Here is a 25,588-nt window from a genome sequence, read left to right as displayed (position 1 = left end):
CTGTTACACCTGTGTGAGATGTTGTCACTACTCACCTGTTACACCTGTGAGAGATGTTGTTACTACTCACCTGTTACACCTGTGTGAGATGTTGTCACTCTCACCTGTTACACCTGTGAGAGATATTGTCACTACTCACCTGTTACACCTGTGTGAGATGTTGTCACTCACACCTGTTACACCTGTGAGAGATGTTGTTACTATCACCTGTTACACCTGTGTGAGATGTTGTCACTCTCACCTGTTACACCTGTGAGAGATGTTGTCACTACTCACCTGTTACACCTGTGTGAGATATTGTCACTCTTCACCTGTTACACCTGTGAGAGTGTTGTCACTACTCACCTGTTACACCTGTGAGAGATGTTGTCACTACTCACCTGTTACACCTGTGAGAGATGTTGATACTACTCACCTGTTATACCTGTGAGAGATGTTGTCACTCTCACCTGTTACACCTGTGAGAGATGTTGTCACTCTCACCTGTTACACCTGTGAGAGATGTTGTTACTACTCACCTGTTACACCTGTGAGAGATGTTGTCACTACTCACCTGTTACACCTGTGAGAGATGTTGTTACTACTCACCTGTTACACCTGTGTGAGATGTTGTTACTATTCACCTGTTACACCTGTGTGAGATGTTGTCACTCTCACCTGTTACACCTGTGTGAGATGTTGTCACTACTCACCTGTTACACCTGTGAGAGATGTTGTTACTACTTACCTGTTACACCTGTGAGAGATGTTGTCACTCTCACCTGTTACACCTGTGAGAGATGTTGTCACTGTCACCTGTTACACCTGTGAGAGATGTTGTCACTCTCACCTGTTACACCTGTGAGAGATGTTGTTACTACTCACCTGTTACACCTGTGTGAGATGTTGTTACTACTCACCTGTTACACCTGTGTGAGATGTTGTCACTACTCACCTGTTACACCTGTGTGAGATGTTGTCACTCTCACCTGTTACACCTGTGTGAGATGTTGTTACTACTCACCTGTTACACCTGTGAGAGATGTTGTCACTCTCACCTGTTACACCTGTGTGAGATGTTGTTACTACTCACCTGTTACACCTGTGAGAGATGTTGTTACTACTCACCTGTTACACCTGTGAGAGATGTTGTCACTCTCACCTGTTACACCTGTGAGAGATGTTGTCACTCACACCTGTTACACCTGTGTGAGATGTTGTTACTACTCACCTGTTACACCTGTGAGAGATGTTGATACTACTCACCTGTTACACCTGTGAGAGATGTTGTCACTCTCACCTGTTACACCTGTGAGAGATGTTGTCACTCTCACCTGTTACACCTGTGAGAGATGTTGTCACTCACACCTGTTACACCTGTGAGAGATGTTGTTACTACTCACCTGTTACACCTGTGTGAGATGTTGTGACTCTCACCTGTTACACCTGTGAGAGATGTTGTTACTATCACCTGTTACACCTGTGTGAGATGTTGTCACTCTCACCTGTTACACCTGTGTGAGATGTTGTCACTCTCACCTGTTACACCTGTGAGAGATGTTGTCACTCTCACCTGTTACACCTGTGTGAGATGTTGTCACTCTCACCTGTTACACCTGTGAGAGATGTTGTCACTCACACCTGTTACACCTGTGTGAGATGTTGTTACTACTCACCTGTTACACCTGTGAGAGATGTTGATACTACTCACCTGTTACACCTGTGAGAGATGTTGTCACTCTCACCTGTTACACCTGTGAGAGATGTTGTCACTCTCACCTGTTACACCTGTGAGAGATGTTGTCACTCACACCTGTTACACCTGTGAGAGATGTTGTTACTACTCACCTGTTACACCTGTGTGAGATGTTGTGACTCTCACCTGTTACACCTGTGAGAGATGTTGTTACTATCACCTGTTACACCTGTGTGAGATGTTGTCACTCTCACCTGTTACACCTGTGTGAGATGTTGTCACTCACACCTGTTACACCTGTGTGAGATGTTGTCACTCTCACCTGTTACACCTGTGAGAGATGTTGTTACTACTCACCTGTTACACCTGTGTGAGATGTTGTTGTTACTACTCACCTGTTACACCTGTGAGAGATGTTGTCACTCTCACCTGTTACACCTGTGTGAGATGTTGTCACTCTCACCTGTTACACCTGTGAGAGATGTTGTCACGCTCACCTGTTACACCTGTGTGAGATGTTGTCACTGTCACCTGTTACACCTGTGAGAGATGTTGTCACTACTCACCTGTTACACCTGTGAGAGATGTTGTCACTCTCACCTGTTACACCTGTGAGAGATGTTGTCACTCTCATCTGTTACACCTGTGTGAGATGTTGTTACTACTCACCTGTTACACCTGTGTGAGATGTCACTCTCACCTGTTACACCTGTGAGAGATGTTGTTACTACTCACCTGTTACACCTGTGAGAGATGTTGTTACTACTCACCTGTTACACCTGTGTGAGATGTTGTCACTCTCACCTGTTACACCTGTGAGAGATGTTGTTACTACTCACCTGTTACACCTGTGTGAGATGTTGTCACTCTCACCTGTTACACCTGTGTGAGATGTTGTTACTACTCACCTGTTACACCTGTGTGAGATGTTGTTACTACTCACCTGTTACACCTGTGTGAGATGTTGTTACTACTCACCTGTTACACCTGTGTGAGATGTTGTCACTCTCACCTGTTACACCTGTGAGAGATGTTGTTACTACTCACCTGTTACACCTATGTGAGAGATGTTGTTACTACTCTCACCTGTTACACCTGTGAGAGATGTTGTTACTAATCACCTGTTACACCTGTGTGAGATGTTGTTACTACTCACCTGTTACACCTGTGAGAGATGTTGTCACTCTCACCTGTTACACCTGTGAGAGATGTTGTCACTCTCACCTGTTACACCTGTGTGAGATGTTGTTACTACTCACCTGTTACACCTGTGAGAGATGTTGTTACTATCACCTGTTACACCTGTGTGAGATGTTGTCACTACTCACCTGTTACACCTGTGAGAGATGTTGTTACTATCACCTGTTACACCTGTGTGAGATTTTGTCACTCTCACCTGTTACACCTGTGAGAGATGTTGTCACTCTCACCTGTTACACCTGTGTGAGATGTTGTTACTACTCACCTGTTACACCTGTGAGAGATGTTGTCACTCTCATCTGTTACACCTGTGTGAGATGTTGTCACTCTCACCTGTTACACCTGTGTGAGATGTTGTCACTCTCACCTGTTGCACCTGTGAGAGATGTTGTTACTACTCACCTGTTACACCTGTGAGAGATGTTGTTACTACTCACCTGTTACACCTGTGAGAGATGTTGTTACTACTCACCTGTTACACCTGTGTGAGATGTTGTCACTCTCACCTGTTACACCTGTGAGAGATGTTGTCACTACTCACCTGTTACACCTGTGAGAGATGTTGTTACTACTCACCTGTTACACCTGTGAGAGATGTTGTTACTACTCACCTGTTACACCTGTGAGAGATGTTGTCACTGTCACCTGTTACACCTGTGAGAGATGTTGTTACTACTCACCTGTTACACCTGTGTGAGATGTTGTCACTACTCACCTGTTACACCTGTGTGAGATGTTGTTACTACTCACCTGTTACACCTGTGAGAGATGTTGTCACTACTCACCTGTTACACCTGTGTGAGATGTTGTCACTACTCACCTGTTACACCTGTGAGAGATGTTGTCATTCTCACCTGTTACACCTGTGTGAGATGTTGTCACTGTCACCTGTTACACCTGTGAGAGATGTTGTTACTACTCACCTGTTACACCTGTGAGAGATGTTGTCACTCTCACCTGTTACACCTGTGTGAGATGTTGTTACTACTCACCTGTTACACCTGTGAGAGATGTTGTCACTACTCACCTGTTACACCTGTGAGAGATGTTGTCACTCTCACCTGTTACACCTGTGAGAGATGTTGTTACTACTCACCTGTTACACCTGTGTGAGATGTTGTCACTCTCACCTGCTACACCTGTGAGAGATGTTGTCACTATCACCTGTTACACCTGTGAGAGATGTTGTTACTACTCACCTGTTACACCTGTGAGAGATGTTGTCACTCTTCACCTGTTACACCTGTGAGAGATGTTGTCACTACTCACCTGTTACACCTGTGAGAGATGTTGTTACTACTCACCTGTTACACCTGTGAGAGATGTTGTCACTCTCACCTGTTACACCTGTGAGAGATGTTGTTACTACTCACCTGTTACACCTGTGTGAGATGTTGTCACTACTCACCTGTTACACCTGTGTGAGATGTTGTCACTACTCACCTGTTACACCTGTGAGAGATGTTGTTACTACTCACCTGTTACACCTGTGTGAGATGTTGTCACTCTCACCTGTTACACCTGTGAGAGATATTGTCACTACTCACCTGTTACACCTGTGTGAGATGTTGTCACTCACACCTGTTACACCTGTGAGAGATGTTGTTACTATCACCTGTTACACCTGTGTGAGATGTTGTCACTCTCACCTGTTACACCTGTGAGAGATGTTGTCACTACTCACCTGTTACACCTGTGTGAGATATTGTCACTCTTCACCTGTTACACCTGTGAGAGTGTTGTCACTACTCACCTGTTACACCTGTGAGAGATGTTGTCACTACTCACCTGTTACACCTGTGAGAGATGTTGATACTACTCACCTGTTATACCTGTGAGAGATGTTGTCACTCTCACCTGTTACACCTGTGAGAGATGTTGTCACTCTCACCTGTTACACCTGTGAGAGATGTTGTTACTACTCACCTGTTACACCTGTGAGAGATGTTGTCACTACTCACCTGTTACACCTGTGAGAGATGTTGTTACTACTCACCTGTTACACCTGTGTGAGATGTTGTTACTATTCACCTGTTACACCTGTGTGAGATGTTGTCACTCTCACCTGTTACACCTGTGTGAGATGTTGTCACTACTCACCTGTTACACCTGTGAGAGATGTTGTTACTACTTACCTGTTACACCTGTGAGAGATGTTGTCACTCTCACCTGTTACACCTGTGAGAGATGTTGTCACTGTCACCTGTTACACCTGTGAGAGATGTTGTCACTCTCACCTGTTACACCTGTGAGAGATGTTGTTACTACTCACCTGTTACACCTGTGTGAGATGTTGTTACTACTCACCTGTTACACCTGTGTGAGATGTTGTCACTACTCACCTGTTACACCTGTGTGAGATGTTGTCACTCTCACCTGTTACACCTGTGTGAGATGTTGTTACTACTCACCTGTTACACCTGTGAGAGATGTTGTCACTCTCACCTGTTACACCTGTGTGAGATGTTGTTACTACTCACCTGTTACACCTGTGAGAGATGTTGTTACTACTCACCTGTTACACCTGTGAGAGATGTTGTCACTCTCACCTGTTACACCTGTGAGAGATGTTGTCACTCACACCTGTTACACCTGTGTGAGATGTTGTTACTACTCACCTGTTACACCTGTGAGAGATGTTGATACTACTCACCTGTTACACCTGTGAGAGATGTTGTCACTCTCACCTGTTACACCTGTGAGAGATGTTGTCACTCTCACCTGTTACACCTGTGAGAGATGTTGTCACTCACACCTGTTACACCTGTGAGAGATGTTGTTACTACTCACCTGTTACACCTGTGTGAGATGTTGTGACTCTCACCTGTTACACCTGTGAGAGATGTTGTTACTATCACCTGTTACACCTGTGTGAGATGTTGTCACTCTCACCTGTTACACCTGTGTGAGATGTTGTCACTCTCACCTGTTACACCTGTGAGAGATGTTGTCACTCTCACCTGTTACACCTGTGTGAGATGTTGTCACTCTCACCTGTTACACCTGTGAGAGATGTTGTCACTCACACCTGTTACACCTGTGTGAGATGTTGTTACTACTCACCTGTTACACCTGTGAGAGATGTTGATACTACTCACCTGTTACACCTGTGAGAGATGTTGTCACTCTCACCTGTTACACCTGTGAGAGATGTTGTCACTCTCACCTGTTACACCTGTGAGAGATGTTGTCACTCACACCTGTTACACCTGTGAGAGATGTTGTTACTACTCACCTGTTACACCTGTGTGAGATGTTGTGACTCTCACCTGTTACACCTGTGAGAGATGTTGTTACTATCACCTGTTACACCTGTGTGAGATGTTGTCACTCTCACCTGTTACACCTGTGTGAGATGTTGTCACTCTCACCTGTTACACCTGTGAGAGATGTTGTCACTCTCACCTGTTACACCTGTGAGAGATGTTGTCACTACTCACCTGTTACACCTGTGAGAGATGTTGTCACTCTCACCTGTTACACCTGTGAGAGATGTTGTCACTCTCACCTGTTACACCTGTGAGAGATGTTGTCACTACTCACCTGTTACACCTGTGAGAGATGTTGTCACTACTCACCTGTTACACCTGTGTGAGATGTTGTCACTGTCAACTGTTACACCTGTGTGAGATGTTGTCACTCTCACCTGTTACACCTGTGTGAGATGTTGTCACTACTCACCTGTTACACCTGTGAGAGATGTTGTTACTACTCACCTGTTACACCTGTGTGAGATGTTGTCACTACTCACCTGTTACAACTGTGTGAGATGTTGTTACTACTCACCTGTTACAACTGTGTGAGATGTTGTCACTCTCAACTGTTACACCTGTGTGAGATGTTGTCACTACTCACCTGTTACAACTGTGTGAGATGTTGTTACTACTCACCTGTTACAACTGTGAGAGATGTTGTCACTCTCACCTGTTACACCTGTGAGAGATGTTGTTACTACTCACCTGTTACATCTGTGAGAGATGTTGTCACTACTCACCTGTTACACCTGTGTGAGATGTTGTTACTACTCACCTGTTACACCTGTGTGAGATGTTGTTACTACTCACCTGTTACACCTGTGTGAGATGTTGTCACTCTCACCTGTTACACCTGTGTGAGATGTTGTCACTACTCACCTGTTACACCTGTGAGAGATGTTGTCAATCTCACCTGTTACACCTGTGAGAGATGTTGTTACTACTCACCTGTTACACCTGTGAGAGATGTTGTCACTACTCACCTGTTACACCTGTGAGAGATGTTGTTACTACTCACCTGTTACACCTGTGAGAGATGTTGTTACTAATCACCTGTTACACCTGTGAGAGATGTTGTCATTCTCACCTGTTACACCTGTGTGAGATGTTGTCACTGTCACCTGTTACACCTGTGAGAGATGTTGTCACTACTCACCTGTTACACCTGTGAGAGATGTTGTCACTACTCACCTGTTACACCTGTGTGAGATGTTGTCACTCTCACCTGTTACACCTGTGAGAGATGTTGTCACTGTCACCTGTTACACCTGTGTGAGATGTTGTCACTCACACCTGTTACACCTGTGTGAGATGTTGTTACTCTCACCTGTTACACCTGTGAGAGATGTTGTCCCTCTTCACCTGTTACACCTGTGAGAGATGTTGTCACTACTCACCTGTTACACCTGTGTGAGATGTTGTCACTCTCACCTGTTACACCTGTGAGAGATGTTGTCACTCTCACCTGTTACACCTGTGTGAGATGTTGTTACTACTCACCTGTTACACCTGTGTGAGATGTTGTCACTACTCACCTGTTACACCTGTGTGAGATGTTGTCACTCTCACCTGTTACACCTGTGTGAGATGTTGTCACTATCACCTGTTACACCTGGGAGAGAGGTTGTCACTACTCACCTGTTACTCCTGTGAGAGATGTTGTCACTCTCACCTGTTACACCTGTGTGAGATGTTGTCACTATCACCTGTTACACCTGTGAGAGATGTTGTCACTCTCACCTGTTACACCTGTGTGAGATGTTGTCACTATCACCTGTTACACCTGTGTGAGATGTTGTTACTACTCACCTGTTACACCTGTGAGAGATGTTGTTACTACTCACCTGTTACACCTGTGAGAGATGTTGTCACTCTCACCTGTTACACCTGTGAGAGATGTTGTTACTACTCACCTGTTACACCTGTGAGAGATGTTGTCACTCTCACCTGTTACACCTGTGTGAGATGTTGTTACTCACACCTGTTACACCTGTGAGATGTTAACTACCTCGCCTGGTGTACAGGAGGTCGTGGGTTCGATCCCAGACCCTGTGAGATGTTAACTACCTCGCCTGGTATACAGGAGGTCGTGGGTTCGATCCCGTGACCCCTGTGAGATGTTAACTACCTCTCCTGGTGTACAGGAGGTCGTGGGTTCGATCCCAGACCCTGTGAGATGTTAACTACCTCGCCTGGTATACAGGAGGTCGTGGGTTCGATACCGTGACCCTGATGAGATGTTAACTACCTCTCCTGGTGTACAGGAGGTCGTGGGTTCGATCCTGTGACCCCTGTGAGATGTTAACTACCTCGCCTGGTGTACAGGAGGTCGTGGGTTCGATCCTGTGACCCTGTGAGATGTTGACTACCTCGCCTGGTGTACAGGAGGTCGTGGGTTCGATCCCGTGACCCCGCGAGATGTTAACTACCTCGCCTGGTGTACAGGAGGTCGTGGGTTCGATCCCGTGACCCTGTGAGATGTTGACTACCTCGCCTGGTGTACAGGAGGTCGTGGGTTCTATCCCGTGACCCTGTGAGATGTTGACTACCTCGCCCGGTGTACAGGAGGTCGTGGGTTAGATCCCGTGACCCTGTGAGATGTTAACTACCTCGCCTGGTGTACAGGAGGTCGTGGGTTCGATCCCGTGACCCCGCGAGATGTTAACTACCTCGCCTGGTGTACAGGAGGTCGTGGGTTCGATCCCGTGACCCTGTGAGATGTTGACTACCTCGCCTGGTGTACAGGAGGTCGTGGGTTCGATCCTGTGACCCTGTGAGATGTTGACTACCTGGCCTGGTATACAGGAGGTCGTGGGTTCGATCCCGTGACCCTGTGAGATGTTAACTACCTCGCCTGGTGTACAGGAGGTCGTGGGTTCGATCCCAGACCCTGTGAGATGTTAACTACCTCGCCTGGTGTACAGGAGGTCGTGGGTTCGATCCCGTGACCCTGTGAGATGTTAACTACCTCGCCTGGTGTACAGGAGGTCGTGGGTTCGATCCCGTGACCCTGTGAGATGTTAACTACCTCGCCTGGTGTACAGGAGGTCGTGGGTTCTATCCCGTGACTCTGTGAGATGTTGACTACCTCGCCTGGTGTACAGGAGATCGTGGGTTCGATCCTGTGACCCTGTGAGATGTTAACTACCTCGCCTGGTGTGCAGGAGGTCGTGGGTTCGATCCCGTGACCCTGTGAGATGTTAACTACCTCGCCTGGTGTACAGGAGGTCGTGCGTTCGATCCCGTGACCCTGCGAGATGTTGACTACCTCGCCTGGTGTACAGGAGGTCGTGGGTTCGATCCCGTGACCCTGATGAGATGTTAACTAACTCTCCTGGTGTACAGGAGGATGTGGGTTCGATCCCGTGACCCCTGTGAGATGTTAACTACCTCTCCTGGTGTACAGGAGGTCGTGGGTTCGATCCCGTGACCCCCGCGAGATGTTAACTACCTCGCCTGGTGTACAGGAGGTCGTGGGTTCGATCCCGTGACCCTGTGAGATGTTAACTACCTCGCCTGGTGTACAGGAGGTCGTGGGTTCGATCCCGTGACCCCCGCGAGATCTGCAAAGGTTTGTAACAGGAGGAGGTTTTCTCAGCGAGCGCGAAAAAACCCGAACCGGACCCTCCCCGCTGCCCCGCAGGAATCAAGTCTTCACGCCATCCGGCGGAGCACAGGCCGGAGCGCAGAAGGTCCTCGTGGTCGTGACGGACGGAGAGTCAAACGGCGGAGGCCTCGCCGCGGCCATTCGGAGGACGCAGGCCGAGAGGGTGGTGACCTATGCCATCGGGGTGAGCCGCTCAAGCTGCAGCCGCACGGGGCTACCGGAGGCTTCCGGGGGGGGGGGGGAGTGGCTCCTTCGTTTGGCAGCCTCGGCGGCCGACTCCCGGGGGCAGGTTGAGAGAGAGGGAGAGAGAGGGAGAGAGAGGGCGCCGGCAGGGCTGCCGGACTGACCGGGGGCACGCCGAGCGGGCCGAAGGAAAACGCCGTGAGAGGGAGACTTTGAAGAGGACCCCGGACGAAGGCCGATCGCTACTCCTTGGGATTGTCCACGGAGCCTCCGCCTGAGCGGGGGGATGATGGGGGGGCCCTTTGATCCTCCCGGCATGGCCACGCCCCCTTCTCCTACTAGCCACGCCCCCACCCCCCCCACCGTAGCCACGTTCCCCCCCCCCAACCTTTCTAGAACCTAGGGGGCTTTCCGTTGAGTACGCTGAAATCCGCCAAAACTTGACCGCTAACGCACCTCACAGTAGGCACGCGGTAACTTTTAACTGCCCGCCGCCGCCATCTACGTACGTACAGCTTGAGGCACTCTACCTACACACAACGTTGTGTGTAGCTACACACAACGTTGTGTGTAGCTACACACAACGTTGTGTGTAGCTAGAGACAACGTTGTGTGTAGCTAGAGACAAGGTTGTGTGTAGCTAGAGACAACGATGCTAGAGACAACGATGTCTCTAGCTACACACAACGTTGTCTCTAGCTACACACAACGTTGTCTCTAGCTACACACAACGTTGTCTCTAGCTACACACAACGTTGTCTCTAGCTACACACAACGTTGTCTCTAGCTACACACAACGTTGTCTCTAGCTACACACAACGTTGTCTCTAGCTACACACAACGTTGTCTCTAGCTACACACAACGTTGTCTCTAGCTATACACAACGTTGTCTCTAGCTGCACACAACGTTGTCTCTAGCTACACACAACGTTGTCTCTAGCTACACACAACGTTGTCTCTAGCTACACACAACGTTGTCTCTAGCTACACACAACGTTGTCTCTAGCTACACACAACGTTGTCTCTAGCTACACACAACGTTGTCTCTAGCTGCACACAACGTTGTCTCTAGCTACACACAACGTTGTCTCTAGCTAGCTGTCTCTAGCTACACACAACGTTGTCTCTAGCTACACACAACGTTGTCTCTAGCTACACACAACGTTGTCTCTAGCTACACCAAACGTTGTCTCTAGCTACACACAACGTTGTCTCTAGCTACACACAACGTTGTCTCTAGCTACACACAACGTTGTCTCTAGCTACACACAACGTTGTCTCTAGCTACACACAACGTTGTCTCTAGCTACACACAACGTTGTCTCTAGCTACACACAACGTTGTCTCTAGCTACACACAACGATGTCTCTACCTACACACAATGCTCTACCTACACACAAGGCTGCCTCTACCTACACACAAGGCTGCCTCTACCTACACACAACGCTCTACCTACACACGAGGCTGCCTCTACCTACACACAACGCTGCCTCTACCTACACACAAGGCTGCCTCTACCTACACACAAGGCTCTACCTACACACAAGGCTGCCTCTACCTACACACAAGGCTGCCTCTACCTACACACAAGGCTGTCTCTACCTACACACAAGGCTGCCTCTACCTACACACATCGCTCTACCTACACACAAGGCTGCCTCTACCTACACACAAGGCTGCCTCTACCTACACACGAGGCTGCCTCTACCTACACACATCGCTCTACCTACACACAAGGCTGTCTCTACCTACACACAAGGCTTCCTCTACCTACACACAACGCTCTACCTACACACAAGGCTGCCTCTACCTACACACAAGGCTGCCTCTACCTACACACATCGCTCTACCTACACACAAGGCTGCCTCTACCTACACACAAGGCTGCCTCTACCTACACACAAGGCTGCCTCTACCTACACACGAGGCTGCCTCTACCTACACACAACGCTCTACCTACACACAAGGCTGCCTCTACCTACACACAAGGCTGCCTCTACCTACACACAACGCTCTACCTACACACAAGGCTGCCTCTACCTACACACAAGGCTGTCTCTACCTACACACAAGGCTGCCTCTACCTACACACAAGGCTGCCTCTACCTACACACAAGGCTGTCTCTACCTACACACAACGCTCTACCTACACACAACGCTCTACCTACACACAAGGCTGCCTCTACCTACACACAACGCTGCCTCTAGCTACACACAACGCTCTACCTACACACAACGCTGCCTCTACCTACACACGAGGCTGCCTCTACCTACACACGAGGCTGCCTCTACCTACACACAACGCTCTACCTACACACGAGGCTGCCTCTACCTACACACAAGGCTGCCTCTACCTACACACGAGGCTGCCTCTAGCTACACACAAGGCTTCCTCTACCTACACACAACGCTGCCTCTACCTACACACAACGCTCTACCTACACACAAGGCTGCCTCTACCTACACACGAGGCTGCCTCTACCTACACACAACGCTCTACCTACACACGAGGCTGCCTCTAGCTACACACAAGGCTGCCTCTACCTACACACGAGGCTGCCTCTACCTACACACAAGGCTGCCTCTACCTACACACAACGCTGTCTCTACCTACACACAACGCTGCCTCTACCTACACACAACGCTCTACCTACACACAAGGCTGCCTCTACCTACACACAAGGCTGCCTCTACCTACACACAAGGCTGCCTCTAGCTACACACGAGGCTGCCTCTACCTACACACGAGGCTGCCTCTACCTACACACAACGCTCTACCTACACACGAGGCTGCCTCTACCTACACACAAGGCTGCCTCTAGCTACACACAACGCTGCATCTACCTACACACAACGCTCTACCTACACACGAGGCTGTCTCTACCTACACACGAGGCTGCCTCTACCTATACACAACGATGTCTCTACCTACACACAAGGCTGCCTCTACCTACACACAACGCTCTACCTACACACAACGCTCTACCTACACACAACGCTCTACCTACACACAAGGCTGCCTCTACCTACACACAACGCTCTACCTACACACAAGGCTGCCTCTACCTACACACAACGCTCTACCTACACACAAGGCTGCCTCTACCTACACACGAGGCTGCCTCTACCTACACACAACGCTCTACCTACACACAAGGCTGCCTCTACCTACACACAACGCTCTACCTACACACAAGGCTGCCTCTACCTACACACGAGGCTGCCTCTACCTACACACAACGCTCTACCTACACACAAGGCTGCCTCTACCTACACACAACGCTCTACCTACACACAAGGCTGCCTCTACCTACACACGAGGCTGCCTCTACCTACACACAACGCTCTACCTACACACAAGGCTGCCTCTACCTACACACAACGCTCTACCTACACACAAGGCTGCCTCTACCTACACACGAGGCTGCCTCTAGCTACACACAACGCTCTACCTACACACGAGGCTGCCTCTACCTACACACAACGCTCTACCTACACACGAGGCTGCCTCTACCTACACACGAGGCTGCCTCTAGCTACACACAAGGCTCTAACCCATTGCTTTGTGTGTTGTAAGGTTGGCGATGCCTTCAAGCCGGGCTCCCCTGCCTATGCGGAGCTGACACAGCTTGCGTCTGACCCCGACAGTGAACACATGTTCCCCGTGGACGACTACAACGCACTCAACTCCGTGCTTCGGAGACTCGAGGAGAAGATTTTCAGCATTGAAGGTTGCCCACGCGGGCACGTGTGGGGTGGTGGTGGTGGTGGAGTGTAGTGTGTGGTGTAGTGTGTAGTGTGTGGTGTGGTAGTGTGGTGTAGTGTGTGGTGTAGTGTGTGTAGTGTGTGGTGTAGTGTGTGTGGTGTAGTGTGTGGTGTGGTGGTGGTGTGGTGGTGGTGGTGTGTGGTGTGGTAGTGTGTGTGGTAGTGTTGTGTAGTGTTGTAGTGTGTGGTGTGTGGTAGTGGTGTAGTGTGTGTGGTGTGGTGGTGGTGTAGTGTGTGTAGTGTGTGGTGTGGTGTGGTGTAGTGTGTGGTGTAGTGTGTGTAGTGTGTGGTGTGGTGTGGTGTAATGTGTGGTAGTGGTGGTGTGGTGTGTGGTGTGGTGGTGGTGTAGTGTGTGTAGCGTGTGTAGTGTGTGGTGTGGTGTGGTCTATTGTAGTGGTGGTGTGGTAGTGGTGTAGTGTGTGTAGTGTGTAGTATTGTAGTGTGTGGTGTGGTGTGTGGTGTGTGGTGTAGTGTGTGGTGTGGTGGTGTGTGTGTTGTGGTGTTGGTGGTGGTGTGGTAGTGGTGTAGTGTGTGGTGTGGTGGTGTGTGGTAGTGTAGAGTAGTGTGTAGTGTGTGGTGTGTGGTGTAGTGGTGTAGTGTGTGGTGTAGTGGTGGTGTGGTGTAGTGTAGTGTGTGTGGTAGTGTGTGGTGTGTGGTAGTGTGGTGTGTGGTGTAGTGGTGTAGTGTGTGGTGTAGTGTGTGGTGTAGTGGTGTAGTGTGTGGTAGTGTAGTGTATAGTAGTGTAGTGTGTAGTAGTGTAGTGTATAGTGCAGTGTATAGTGTAGTGTATAGTGTAGTGTGTGGTTGTGTAGTGTATAGTGTAGTGTATAGTGTAGTAGTGTAGTTTATAGTGCAGTGTATAGTGTAGTGTATAGTGTAGTGTATAGTGTAGTAGTGTAGTGTGTGGTTGTGTAGTGTATAGTAGTGTAGTCGTGCATAGTGGTGTAGTAGTATAATGTTTAGTGGTGTAGTAGTGTGCAGTAGTGTAGTGTATAGTGTAGTATAGAGCAGTGTATAGTGTAGTATATCGCGTCATTTATATTGTGTAGTAGTGTAGTGTATAGTGTAGTGTAAGTAGTGTATATTATAGTAGTGTGGAATGTCTAGTGGTGGTGCAGTGTATAATAATGTATAGTATAGTAGTGTAGTGTATCGCGTAGTGTACAGTAACCACCTGTCTTTATGTGTGTCTGTGTGTGTGTGTGTGTCTGTGTGTGTCTCTAGTTCACCACCTGTGTGTGTGTGTCTGTGTGTCTGTGTGTGTGTGTCTGTGTGTGTGTCTGTGTGTCTGTGTGTGTCTGTGTGTGTCTGTGTGTGTCTGTGTGTGTGTGTGTCCTTGTGTGTCTGTGTGTGTGTCTAGTTCACCACCTGTGTGTGTCTGTGTGTGTGTCTGTGTGTGTGTGTCTGTGTGTGTCTGTGTGTGTCTGTGTGTGTGTGTCTCTAGTTCACCACCTGTGTGTGTGTGTCTGTGTGTGTCTCTAGTTCAACACCTGTCTGTGTGTGTGTCTGTGTGTGTGTGTCTGTGTGTGTGTCTCTAGTTCACCACCTGTATGTGTCTGTGTGTGTGTCTGTGTGTGTCTCTAGTTCACCACCTGTGTGTGTGTGTGTCTGTGTGTGTGTCTCTATTTCACCACCTGTGTGTGTGTCTGTGTGTGTGTCTGTGTGTGTCTCTAGTTCACCACCTGTCTGTGTGTGTGTCTGTGTGTGTGTCTCTAGTTCACCACCTGTATGTGTCTGTGTGTCTGTGTGTGTGTCTGTGTGTGTGTCTAGTTCACCACCTGTGTGTGTGTCTGTGTGTGTCTCTAGTTCACCACCTGTCTGTGTGTGTGTCTGTGTGTGTGTCTCTAGTTCACCACCTGTATGTGTCTGTGTGTCTGTGTGTGTGTCTGTGTGTGTGTCTAGTTCACCACCTGTGTGTGTGTCTGTGTGTGTGTGTCTGTGTGTGTGTGTGTCTCTAGTTCACCACCTGTGTGTGTGTGTGTATCTGTTTGTGTGTCTCTAGTTCACCACCTGTGTGTGTGTCTGTGTGTGTGTGTCTGTGTGTGTGTGTCTCTAGTTCACCACCTGTGTGTGTGTGTGTGTGTATCTGTTTGTGTGTCTCTAGTTCACCACCTGTGTGTGTGTCTGTGTGTGTGTGTCTGTGTGTGTGTGTCTCTAGTTCACCACCTGTGTGTGTGTGTGTATCTGTTTGTGCGTCTCTAGTTCACCACCTGTATGTGTCTGTGTGTCTGTGTGTGTGTCTGTGTGTGTGTCTCTAGTTCACCACCTGTCTGTGTGTGTGTCTGTGTGTGTGTGTCTAGTTCACCACCTGTATGTGTCTGTGTGTCTGTGTGTGTGTCTGTGTGTGTGTCTAGTTCACCACCTGTGTGTGTGTCTGTGTGTGTCTCTAGTTCACCACCTGTCTGTGTGTGTGTCTGTGTGTGTGTCTCTAGTTCACCACCTGTATGTGTCTGTGTGTCTGTGTGTGTGTCTGTGTGTGTGTCTAGTTCACCACCTGTGTGTGTGTCTGTGTGTGTGTGTCTGTGTGTGTGTGTCTCTAGTTCACCACCTGTGTGTGTGTCTGTGTGTCTGTGTGTGTGTGTCTAGTTCACCACCTGTGTGTGTGTCTGTGTGTGTGTCTGTGTGTGTCTCTAGTTCACCACCTGTCTGTGTGTGTGTCTGTGTGTGTGTGTCTGTGTGTGTGTCTCTAGTTCACCACCTGTCTGTGTGTGTGTCTGTGTGTGTGTCTCTAGTTCACCACCTGTATGTGTCTGTGTGTCTGTGTGTGTGTCTGTGTGTGTGTCTAGTTCACCACCTGTGTGTGTGTCTGTGTGTGTGTGTCTGTGTGTGTGTGTCTCTAGTTCACCACCTGTGTGTGTCTGTGTGTGTGTGTGTGTCTAGTTCACCACCTGTGTGTGTGTGTGTGTCTCTAGTTCACCACCTGTGTGTGTGTGTGTGTATCTGTTTGTGTGTCTCGGCGTCTCAGGAGCGAGCGGTGACCTGTCCACGTTTGAGATGGAGCTGGCAGCTACTGGCATGAGCGCGGTCATCAATAAGGTGAGGAACCTTCATTCAAATCTTCCATTCAAATCCTCAATTCAAATACTCGGGAGAGCCTCCGTTTAATTCCATTTCGCTGGGCCTGTGTAACTGTTTGTGCGTGTTTGTGTGTGTGTGTATATACGAGTGTGTGTTACAGCAGAGGTGTAGAGAATTCCCACAAGATCTACATCTCTGATATATTGACCTGGTCAAGGCTACCATGAGAGATTCGTTCATGAGGCTATCCACATATACAAGCACAGAGACAATTTCAACCGAGAAGATGGATTCTGGCTTAGCAATCATTGGAAAGATTTGATAAACCATTTCAGGACTTAATTGATTGTTCAGTGGCTTTCAGACAGCATACATTAATTTTTCGTCTCCCCCCATCCTCTTTTCAGAACATAGATGGACTCGTCCTTCTAAACAAACTGCCAAATCGCTGCGCATGGCGCTGACGTTTTTTATAAATAAATAAATGAACCGTTTACAAATAAATAAATAAATGCTGACCGACACACCTGATGACGACCGTTTGTGTTATGGTCGAAACGTCGTGAGAATTTTTATTGTTTTATATATATATTTTATTATTTTATTGTTTCCCTTCAACGTGGTGACTTTACCGAAAGAGCTAAGAATATGAAACACTGTGATACCATCAACAGTCCAGGGCTGTAGGCAGTGCAGTTCTTCCAGCTTTCGGAGTCCCTGACTCTCTGCTTAAAAATCTTTAACGGCCTTCACGATGGTGGGCTGGCCTGGTTAAAGCTACATGGCCAGGAGTCGGAGCCGTTCCCTGTACACCTTGGGGTGCGACAGGGATGTCCTCTGGCTCCCACATTATTTAACATCTATTTCGACCACGTACATTTAGAAGCATTCAATAGCTGTACGGGAGGAATTTCCATCTGGTACAGATACAATGGGAGGCTGATCGATGCCCGGGTGCAGTCGATGGATGGCTCCCTATTGGTCAAGCACGTTATGTATGCTGGTGATCCGGTGATTACTGCTCACGTTGAGGATGAGTTGGAGACGCTGCTGCTGAGACTGGAGCGTGCCACTAAGAGATGGGGGCCTTACCATCAACCCTGCCAAAACTTAGCACCTGCCTGGGTATTTTGTACCATTGGACACTCCACCCCCACAACTCCCAATCGGTGATGGGGCAGTTGTGGAGAGAGTGGAGAGTTTCCCAAATGTGGGCAGTGTGCTTTTGACCGGCTCCAGTTTAACAGCAGAGGTCTCACTCCGAATCAACGTTATCTTATCATCGGTTGCGTAACGCTGTGTGGAAGCTACCTGGTCTGTCGCTCCGCACTAAGCTTCAGGTCTTCTCGGCCACGGTCATTCCCTCCCTTCTCTACGCTTGCGAAACGTGGACCCCTCTAATGGAACATCTTCGCCGGTTAGAAACATTTAGGCCGGCCTCCCTACGATCCATGATGGGTTTAACCCGCATACGGAATTGTGTGAGAAGCTCCCGAATCTGTGAAAGATCTGGGCAAAGTCCCTTCGGTGAGCTCCTCCGGCAGGCAAGGCTGCGATGGCTGGGTCATGTAGCCCGCATGCCCAGCCACCGCATGCCGAAACAGCTTTTGTTCGGCCGGATCCAGGGGGCTAAACGGGCGCGGCACGGGCTAGAGAAGAGATGGAGTGATGTGGTACAGGAGGACGTGGAGCTGAGTGGACTTGCCGATGACTGGTACCAGCGGTGTCAAGATCGGCCTCTGTGGAGGAGGCTCGTGAAGGACGCTGCTACTGGGCAGTTGGAGGCAGTCGCCCTCCAACAACAACGGAGGGCGGAGGAGCGACGCTCACAACAACGAGCGGAGCGCCGGGTGGCTAAAGCACAGCAAGTTGGCACAGCAGGGGGCACAGGTGGTGCATCAGCCAGTCGTCTCAGTCATCTCAGTCGACCTGTGGCACCTGCTGGGTCTGCCCCGTGACCTCCTGCCAGCGGGCGTTTGTCTATGGGTGTCGCTGTGTCTCTACGTGTCGCTCTGGTTGTCTCTGTGTCTCTATGGGTGTCTCTGTGGGTGTCTCTGTGTCTGTGTGCAGGGCACCATCACGTTGGGAGCCGTGGGGGCCCACGGTTGGATGGGGGGCGTTGTCCGGCATTTGAGCAGCGGGAAATCCATCACGAGCACCAACTCCACCCTGGACTGGCAGAACAAGGAAGGGCCGAGCGTGGAGAGAGACTCCTACCTGGGTACAATGGGGCTATCACTACTGATATCACGATCACTATCAGTACCACTACCCATACCACTACCCCTACCCCTATCACTACCCATACCACTACCCCTACCCCTATCACTACCCATACCACTACCCCTACCACTATCACTACCACTACCCCTACCACTATCACTACTGATATCTCTATAACGACCTCCACCCCTATCACGATCACTATCACTACCCCTATCACTACTACTACCACTATCACTACCACTACCCCTATCACTACCCCTATCACTACTACTACCACTATCACTACCACTACCCCTATCACTACCCCTATCACTATCACTACCCCTATCACTACCCCTATCACTATCACTACCCCTATCACTACCCCTATCACTTCCCCTATCACTATCACTACCCCTATCACTACCCCTATCACTTCCCCTATCATTACCCCTATCACTACCCCTATCATTACCCCTATCACTACCCCTACCACTACCCCTATCACTATCCCTATCACTACCCCTATCACTACCACTATCACTACCCCTATCACTACCCCTATCACTACCCCTATCACTACTACTACCACTATCACTACCACTACCCCTATCACTACCCCCATCACTACCGCTATCACCACCCCTATCACTATCACTACCCCTATCACTACCCCCCTACCACTACCCCTATCACTACCCCTATCACTACCCCTATCACTACCCCCTACCACTTCCCCTATCACTACCCCTATCACTACCCCTACCACTACCCCTATCACTACCCCTATCACTACCCCTATCACTACCCCCTATCACTACCCCTATCACTACCACTATCACTACCCCTATCACTACCCCTATCACTACCCCCTACCACTACCTCTATCACTACCCCTATCACTACACCTACCACTACCCCTATCACTACCCCTATCACTACCACTATCACTACCCCTATCACTACCCCTATCACTGCCCCTATCACTACTCCTATCACTACCCCTACCACTACCTCTATCACTACCCCTATCACTACACCTACCACTACCCCTATCACTACCCCTATCACTACCCCTATCACTACCCCTAACACTACCCCTATTACTATCACTGCCCCTATCACTACTCCTATCACTACCCCTACCACTACCTCTATCACTACCCCTATCACTACACCTACCACTACCCCTATCACTACCCCTATCACTACCCCTATCACTACCCCTAACACTACCCCTATTACTATCACTACCCCTATCACTACCCCTATCACTACCCCTTTCACTACACCTATCACTACCCCTATCACTACCCCTATCACTACCCCTATCACTACCCCTATCACTACCCCCTATCACTACCCCTATCACTACCACTATCACTACCCCTAGAGTCTACGGTGCAGTGTTGAGTCTATGGTGCAGTGCTGAGTCTATGGTGCAGTGTTGAGTCTATGGTGCAGTGTTGAGTCTATGGTGCAGTGCTGAGTCTATGGTGCAGTGTTGAGTCCACGGTGCAGTGTTGAGTCTATGGTGCAGTGTTGTGTCTATGGTGCAGTGCTGAGTCTATGATGCAGTGTTGAGTCTATGGTGCAGTGTTGAGTCTATGGTGCAGTGCTGAGTCTATGGTGTAGTGCTGAGTCTATGGTGCAGTGTTGAGTCTTTGGTGCAGTGTTGAGTCTATGGTGCAGTGCTGAGTCTATGGTGTAGTGCTGAGTCTATGGCGCAGTGTTGAGTCTATGGTGCAGTGTTGAGTCTATGGTGCAGTGCTGAGTCTATGGTGCAGTGTTGAGTCTATGGTGCAGTGTTGAGTCCATGGTGCAGTGCTGAGTCTATGGTGTAGTGCTGAGTCTATGGCGCAGTGTTGAGTCTATGGCGCAGTGTTAAGTCTATGGTGCAGTGTTGAGTCTACGGTGCAGTGTTGAGTCTATGGTGTAGTGTTGAGTCTACGGTGCAGTGCTGAGTCTATGGTGCAGTGTTGAGTCTACGGTGCAGTGTTGAATCTATGGTGCAGTGTTGAGTCTATGGTGCAGTGTTGAGTCTATGGTGCAGTGCTGAGTCTATGGTGCAGTGTTGAGTCTATGGTGCAGTGTTGAGTCTATGGTGCAGTGCTGAGTCTATGGTGCAGTGGTGAGTCTATGGTGCAGTGTTGAGTCTACGGTGCAGTGTTGAATCTATGGTGCAGTGCTGAGTCTACGGTGCAGTGCTGTGTCTACGGTGCAGTGTTGAATCTATGGTGCAGTGCTGAGTCTACGGTGCAGTCCTGAGTCTATGGTGTAGTGCTGAGTCTATGGTGCAGTGGTGAGTCTATGGTGCAGTATTGAATCTATGGTGCAGTGTTGAGTCTATGGGGCAGTGCTGAGTCTACGGTGCAGTGCTGAGTCTATGGGCAGTGTTGAGTCTATGGTGCAGTGTTGAGTCTATGGTGCAGTGCTGAGTCTATGGTGCAGTGCTGAGTCTATGGTGCAGTGCTGAGTCTATGGTGTAGTGGTGAGTCTTTGGTGCAGTGGTGAGTCTACGGTGCAGTGTTGAATCTATGGTGCAGTGTTGAGTCTATGGTGCAGTGTTGAGTCTATGGTGCAGTGTTGAGTCTATGGTGCAGTCCTGAGTCTATGGTGTAGTGCTGAGTCTATGGCGCAGTGTTGAGTCTATGATGCAGTGTTGAATCTATGGTGCAGTGTTGAGTCTATGGTGCAGTGTTGTGTCTACGGTGCAGTGTTGAATCTATGGTGCAGTGTTGAGTCTACGGTGCAGTGTTGAGTCTACGGTGCGGTGTTTAGTCTATGGTGCAGTGTTGAGTCTATGATGCAGTGTTGAGTCTATGGTGCAGTGTTGTGTCTACGGTGCAGTGTTGAGTCTATGGTGCAGTGTTGAGTCTATGGTGCAGTGCTGATTCTATGGTGCAGTGCTGAGTCTATGGTGCAGTGCTGAGTCTATGGTGCAGTGTTGAGTCCATGGGTAGTGGCGCCGAGTGTACGCCGGTACCATCAAGAAGTTCGGTGATGATGATGATGACGATGACGACGATGACGATGACGATGATGACGATGATGACGATGATGACGATGACCCAACTCGTGTGCAGGCTACTCGCTCATCCAGGTCAAGCTGAGCTCGATCAGCTTGCTCGCGACTGGAGCCCCTCACAGCCACCACACGGGCACCGTCTATCTCTTCGACATCCGCTCCTCCGACTCCAAGCTCATGATCTACCAGACCCTGCCAGGACATCAGGTGAGGACCATAGTCGTGGACAGTGTATAGTGCAGTGTATAGTAGTGTATAGTGTAGTGTATAGTAGTGTGTAGTGTAGTGTATAGTGTAGTGTATAGTGTAGTGTATAGTGTATAGTAGTGTATAGTAGTGTATAGTATAGTGTATAGTAGTGTGTAGTGTATAGTAGTGTATAGTGTATAGTAGTGGTGGTGGTGACTTTACCGAAGGAACCAAGAATAATAATTAGTTTCATGTTTGCTTTGAGTCACGTAGAAGGTAAACGACCACCTCCTCTTGCTACCGATAATATCGGCGACGAGAAGCCCACCACCACCCACACCACCACCACCACCCACACCACCCACACCACCACCCCCACCACCACCACCCCCACCACCACCACCACCACCACCCACACCACCATCACCTCCACCACCACCATCACCACCACCACCACCACCACCTCCACCACCACCACCACCCCCACCACCACCACCACCCCCACCACCTCCACCACCTCCACCACCACCACACCCACCACCACCACCACCACCTCCACCACCACCACCACCCCTCCCCCCCCACTTCTCACCGCCTCTGCTGCTCCTACTGTCTACTGGGCGTCCAACAGCTGGGCTCGTACTTTGGAGCCGTCCTCTGCGCAGTGGAGCAGGAGCAGGGAGGATCAGGCACGGCCCTTCTGCTGGTATCGGCGCCCTTCTACCACACGCACGGCGAGGAGGGACGCGTCTACGTGTACAGGCGCGCTTACGACGTGAGTTTGTGTGAGTTTGGCGTGAGTTTGTGTGAGTTTGTGTGAGTTTGTGTGAGTTTGTGTTGAGTTTGTGAGAGTTTGTGTGAGTTTGTGTTTAGTTTGTGTGAGTTTGTGTGAGTTTGTGTGCGTTTGTGTGAGTTTATGTGAGTTTGTGTTTAGTTTGTGTGAGTTTGTGTGAGTTTGTGTTTAGTTTGTGTGAGTTTGTGTGAGTTTGTGTGAGTTTGTGTGAGTTTATGTGAGTTTGTGTTTAGTTTGTGTGAGTTTGTGTGAGTTTGTGTTTAGTTTGTGTGAGTTTGTGTGAGTTTGTGTGAGTTTGTGTGAGTTTGTGTGAGTTTGTGTGAGTTTGTGTTTAGTTTGTGTGAGTTTGTGTGAGTTTGTGTTTAGTTTGTGTGAGTTTGTGTGAGTTTGTGTTTAGTTTGTGTGAGTTTGTGTGAGTTTGTGTGAGTGTTTAGTTTGTGTGAGTTTGTGTGAGTTTGTGTGAGTTTGTGTGAGTTTGTGTGAGTTTGTGTGAGTTTGTGTTTAGTTTGTGTGAGTTTGTGTTTAGTTTGTGAGAGTTTGTGTGAGTTTGTGTTTAGTTTGTGTGAGTTTGTGTTTAGTTTGTGTGAGTTTGTGGTGAGTTTGTGTGGGTTTGTGTTTAGTTTGTGTGAGTTTGTGTTTAGTTTGTGTGAGTTTGGGTGAGTTTGTGTGAGTTTGTGTTTAGTTTGTGTGAGTTTATGTGAGTTTGTGTGAGTTTGTGTTTAGTTTGTGTGAGTTTGTGTGAGTTTGTGTGAGTTTGTGTTGAGTTTGTGTGAGTTTGTGTTGAGTTTGTGTGAGTTTGTGTGAGTTTGTGTGAGTTTGTGTTTAGTTTGTGTGAGTTTGTGTGAGTTTGTGTGAGTTTGTGTTTAGTTTGTGTGAGTTTGTGTGAGTTTGTGTGAGTTTGTGTGAGTTTGTGTGAGTTTGTGTGAGTTTCCGTGAGTTTGTGTTTAGTTTGTGTGAGTTTGTGTTTAGTTTGTGAGAGTTTGTGTTTAGTTTGTGTGAGTTTGTGTGAGTTTGTGTGAGTTTGTGTGAGTTTGTGTGAATTTGTGTTGAGTTTGCATGAGTTTGTGTGAGTTTGTGTGAGTTTGTGTTAGTTTGTGTTTAGTTTGTGTGAGTTTGTGTGAGTTTGTGTTTAGTTTGTGTGAGTTTGTGTGAGTTTGTGTGAGTTTGTGTTTAGTTTGTGTGAGTTTGTGTGAGTTTGTGTGAGTTTGTGGTGAGTTTGTGTGAGTTTGTGTTTAGTTTGTGTGAGTTTGTGTTTAGTTTGTGTGAGTTTGTGTGAGTTTGTGTGAGTGTTTAGTTTGTGTGAGTTTGTGTGACTTTGCGTGGGTTTGTGTTTAGTTTGTGTGAGTTTGTGTGAGTTTGTGTTTAGTTTGTGTGAGTTTGTGTGAGTTTGTGTGAGTTTGTGTTTAGTTTGTGTGAGTTTGTGTTTAGTTTGTGTGAGTTTGTGTGAGTTTGTGGTGAGTTTGTGTGAGTTTGTGTTTAGTTTGTGTGAGTTTGTGTTTAGTTTGTGTGAGTTTGTGTGAGTTTGTGTGATTGTTTAGTTTGTGTGAGTTTGTGTTTAGTTTGTGTGAGTTTGTGTTAGTTTGTGTTTAGTTTGTGTGAGTTTGTGTGAGTTTGTATGAGTTTGTGTTTAGTTTGTGTGAGTTTGTGTGAGTTTGCGTGAGTTTGTGTGAGTTTGTGTTTAGTTTGTGTGAGTTTGTGTGAGTTTGTGTGAGTTTGTGTTTAGTTTGTGTGAGTTTGTGTTAGTTTGTGTTTAGTATGTGTGAGTTTGTGTGAGTTTGTATGAGTTTGTGTTTAGTTTGTGTGAGTTTGTGTGAGTTTGCGTGAGTTTGTGTGAGTTTGTGTTTAGTTTGTGTGAGTTTGTGTGAGTTTGCGTGAGTTTGTGTGAGTTTGTGTGAGTTTGTGTGAGTTTGTGTTTAGTTTGTGTGAGTTTGGCGTGTGTGTTTGTGTAGGCGTGTGTGTCTGTGTGTGTGTGTGTCTATGTGTGTGTGTGTCTATGTGTGTGTCTGTGTGTGTGTGTCTATGTATGTGTGTCTGTCTATGTGTGTGTGTCTATGTGTGTCTATGTATGTATGGGTGTGTCTATGTATGTGTGTGTCTATGTGTGTGTATCTATATTGTTGTGTGTTTGTGTAGGTGTGTGGGGGATGGGGGATGGGGGGAGCGATAGTGTAGCGGTTAGCGCTACGCTGCGCTATGAACCTGGCGACCCGGGTTCGATTCCCGCTCACGGGCAACGCCATCAGCGACGATTAATCTGAACCGGTCCTGGGCCTCCCCTAGGTCGACTCAGCCTCAAATGAGTACCTGGTGCGGTGTGTAAACATCGCCACTGGGGAGACAAAGGCGGTCGGGCGTGGTGCTGGCCACCCACCCCCTCGTGTGCCGTGCCGGCCTTCATAGGTGCTGCTCGCTAACAGCACTTGCCCCTACAGTCTGTTAAGGTTATACAGGGGATCTTTGTCTTTGTGTGTGTATGGACATCAGTCTATGACGTCTCCTGACCAAACCCCATTTGGCGGAGCCAGGAGACTGAATCTTTACCCTCGGGGCTCCTCCAGAAACAACAAAAAACCACTCCAGATGGCCACGTTGAATGTTCGAAAGCTCACTGCGGAGGAGAGGCTGCCACTACTCTGTCGGGAGCTGGACCGGTACCGCCTGGATCTATGT

General features: G+C 48.6%; 1 protein-coding gene across 1 annotated transcript in view; it reads left to right on the top strand.

Moving 5' to 3' along the window:
• The window catches only part of LOC116956954 (integrin alpha-X-like), a 110,813-nt gene that overhangs the window by 72,295 nt on the left and 12,930 nt on the right, over positions 1-25,588 (top strand). The window contains exons 10-15 of the mRNA XM_076054755.1: positions 9,773-9,920; positions 13,498-13,651; positions 16,651-16,721; positions 18,774-18,924; positions 21,995-22,143; positions 22,757-22,900. Of these exons, the coding sequence (XP_075910870.1) occupies positions 9,773-9,920; positions 13,498-13,651; positions 16,651-16,721; positions 18,774-18,924; positions 21,995-22,143; positions 22,757-22,900 (817 nt within the window). The remainder of the gene's footprint in view (positions 1-9,772; positions 9,921-13,497; positions 13,652-16,650; positions 16,722-18,773; positions 18,925-21,994; positions 22,144-22,756; positions 22,901-25,588) is intronic.

The sequence above is a fragment of the Petromyzon marinus genome, chromosome 68 (genome assembly GCF_048934315.1).
Source record: "Petromyzon marinus isolate PM22_M1 ecotype Great Lakes invasive population chromosome 68, UKy_Petmar_22M1.pri1.0, whole genome shotgun sequence".
Lineage (NCBI taxonomy): Eukaryota > Metazoa > Chordata > Hyperoartia > Petromyzontiformes > Petromyzontidae > Petromyzon > Petromyzon marinus.
Note: the sequence above shows the minus strand (reverse complement) of the source record. Positions and strands in the feature narration are given on the sequence as shown.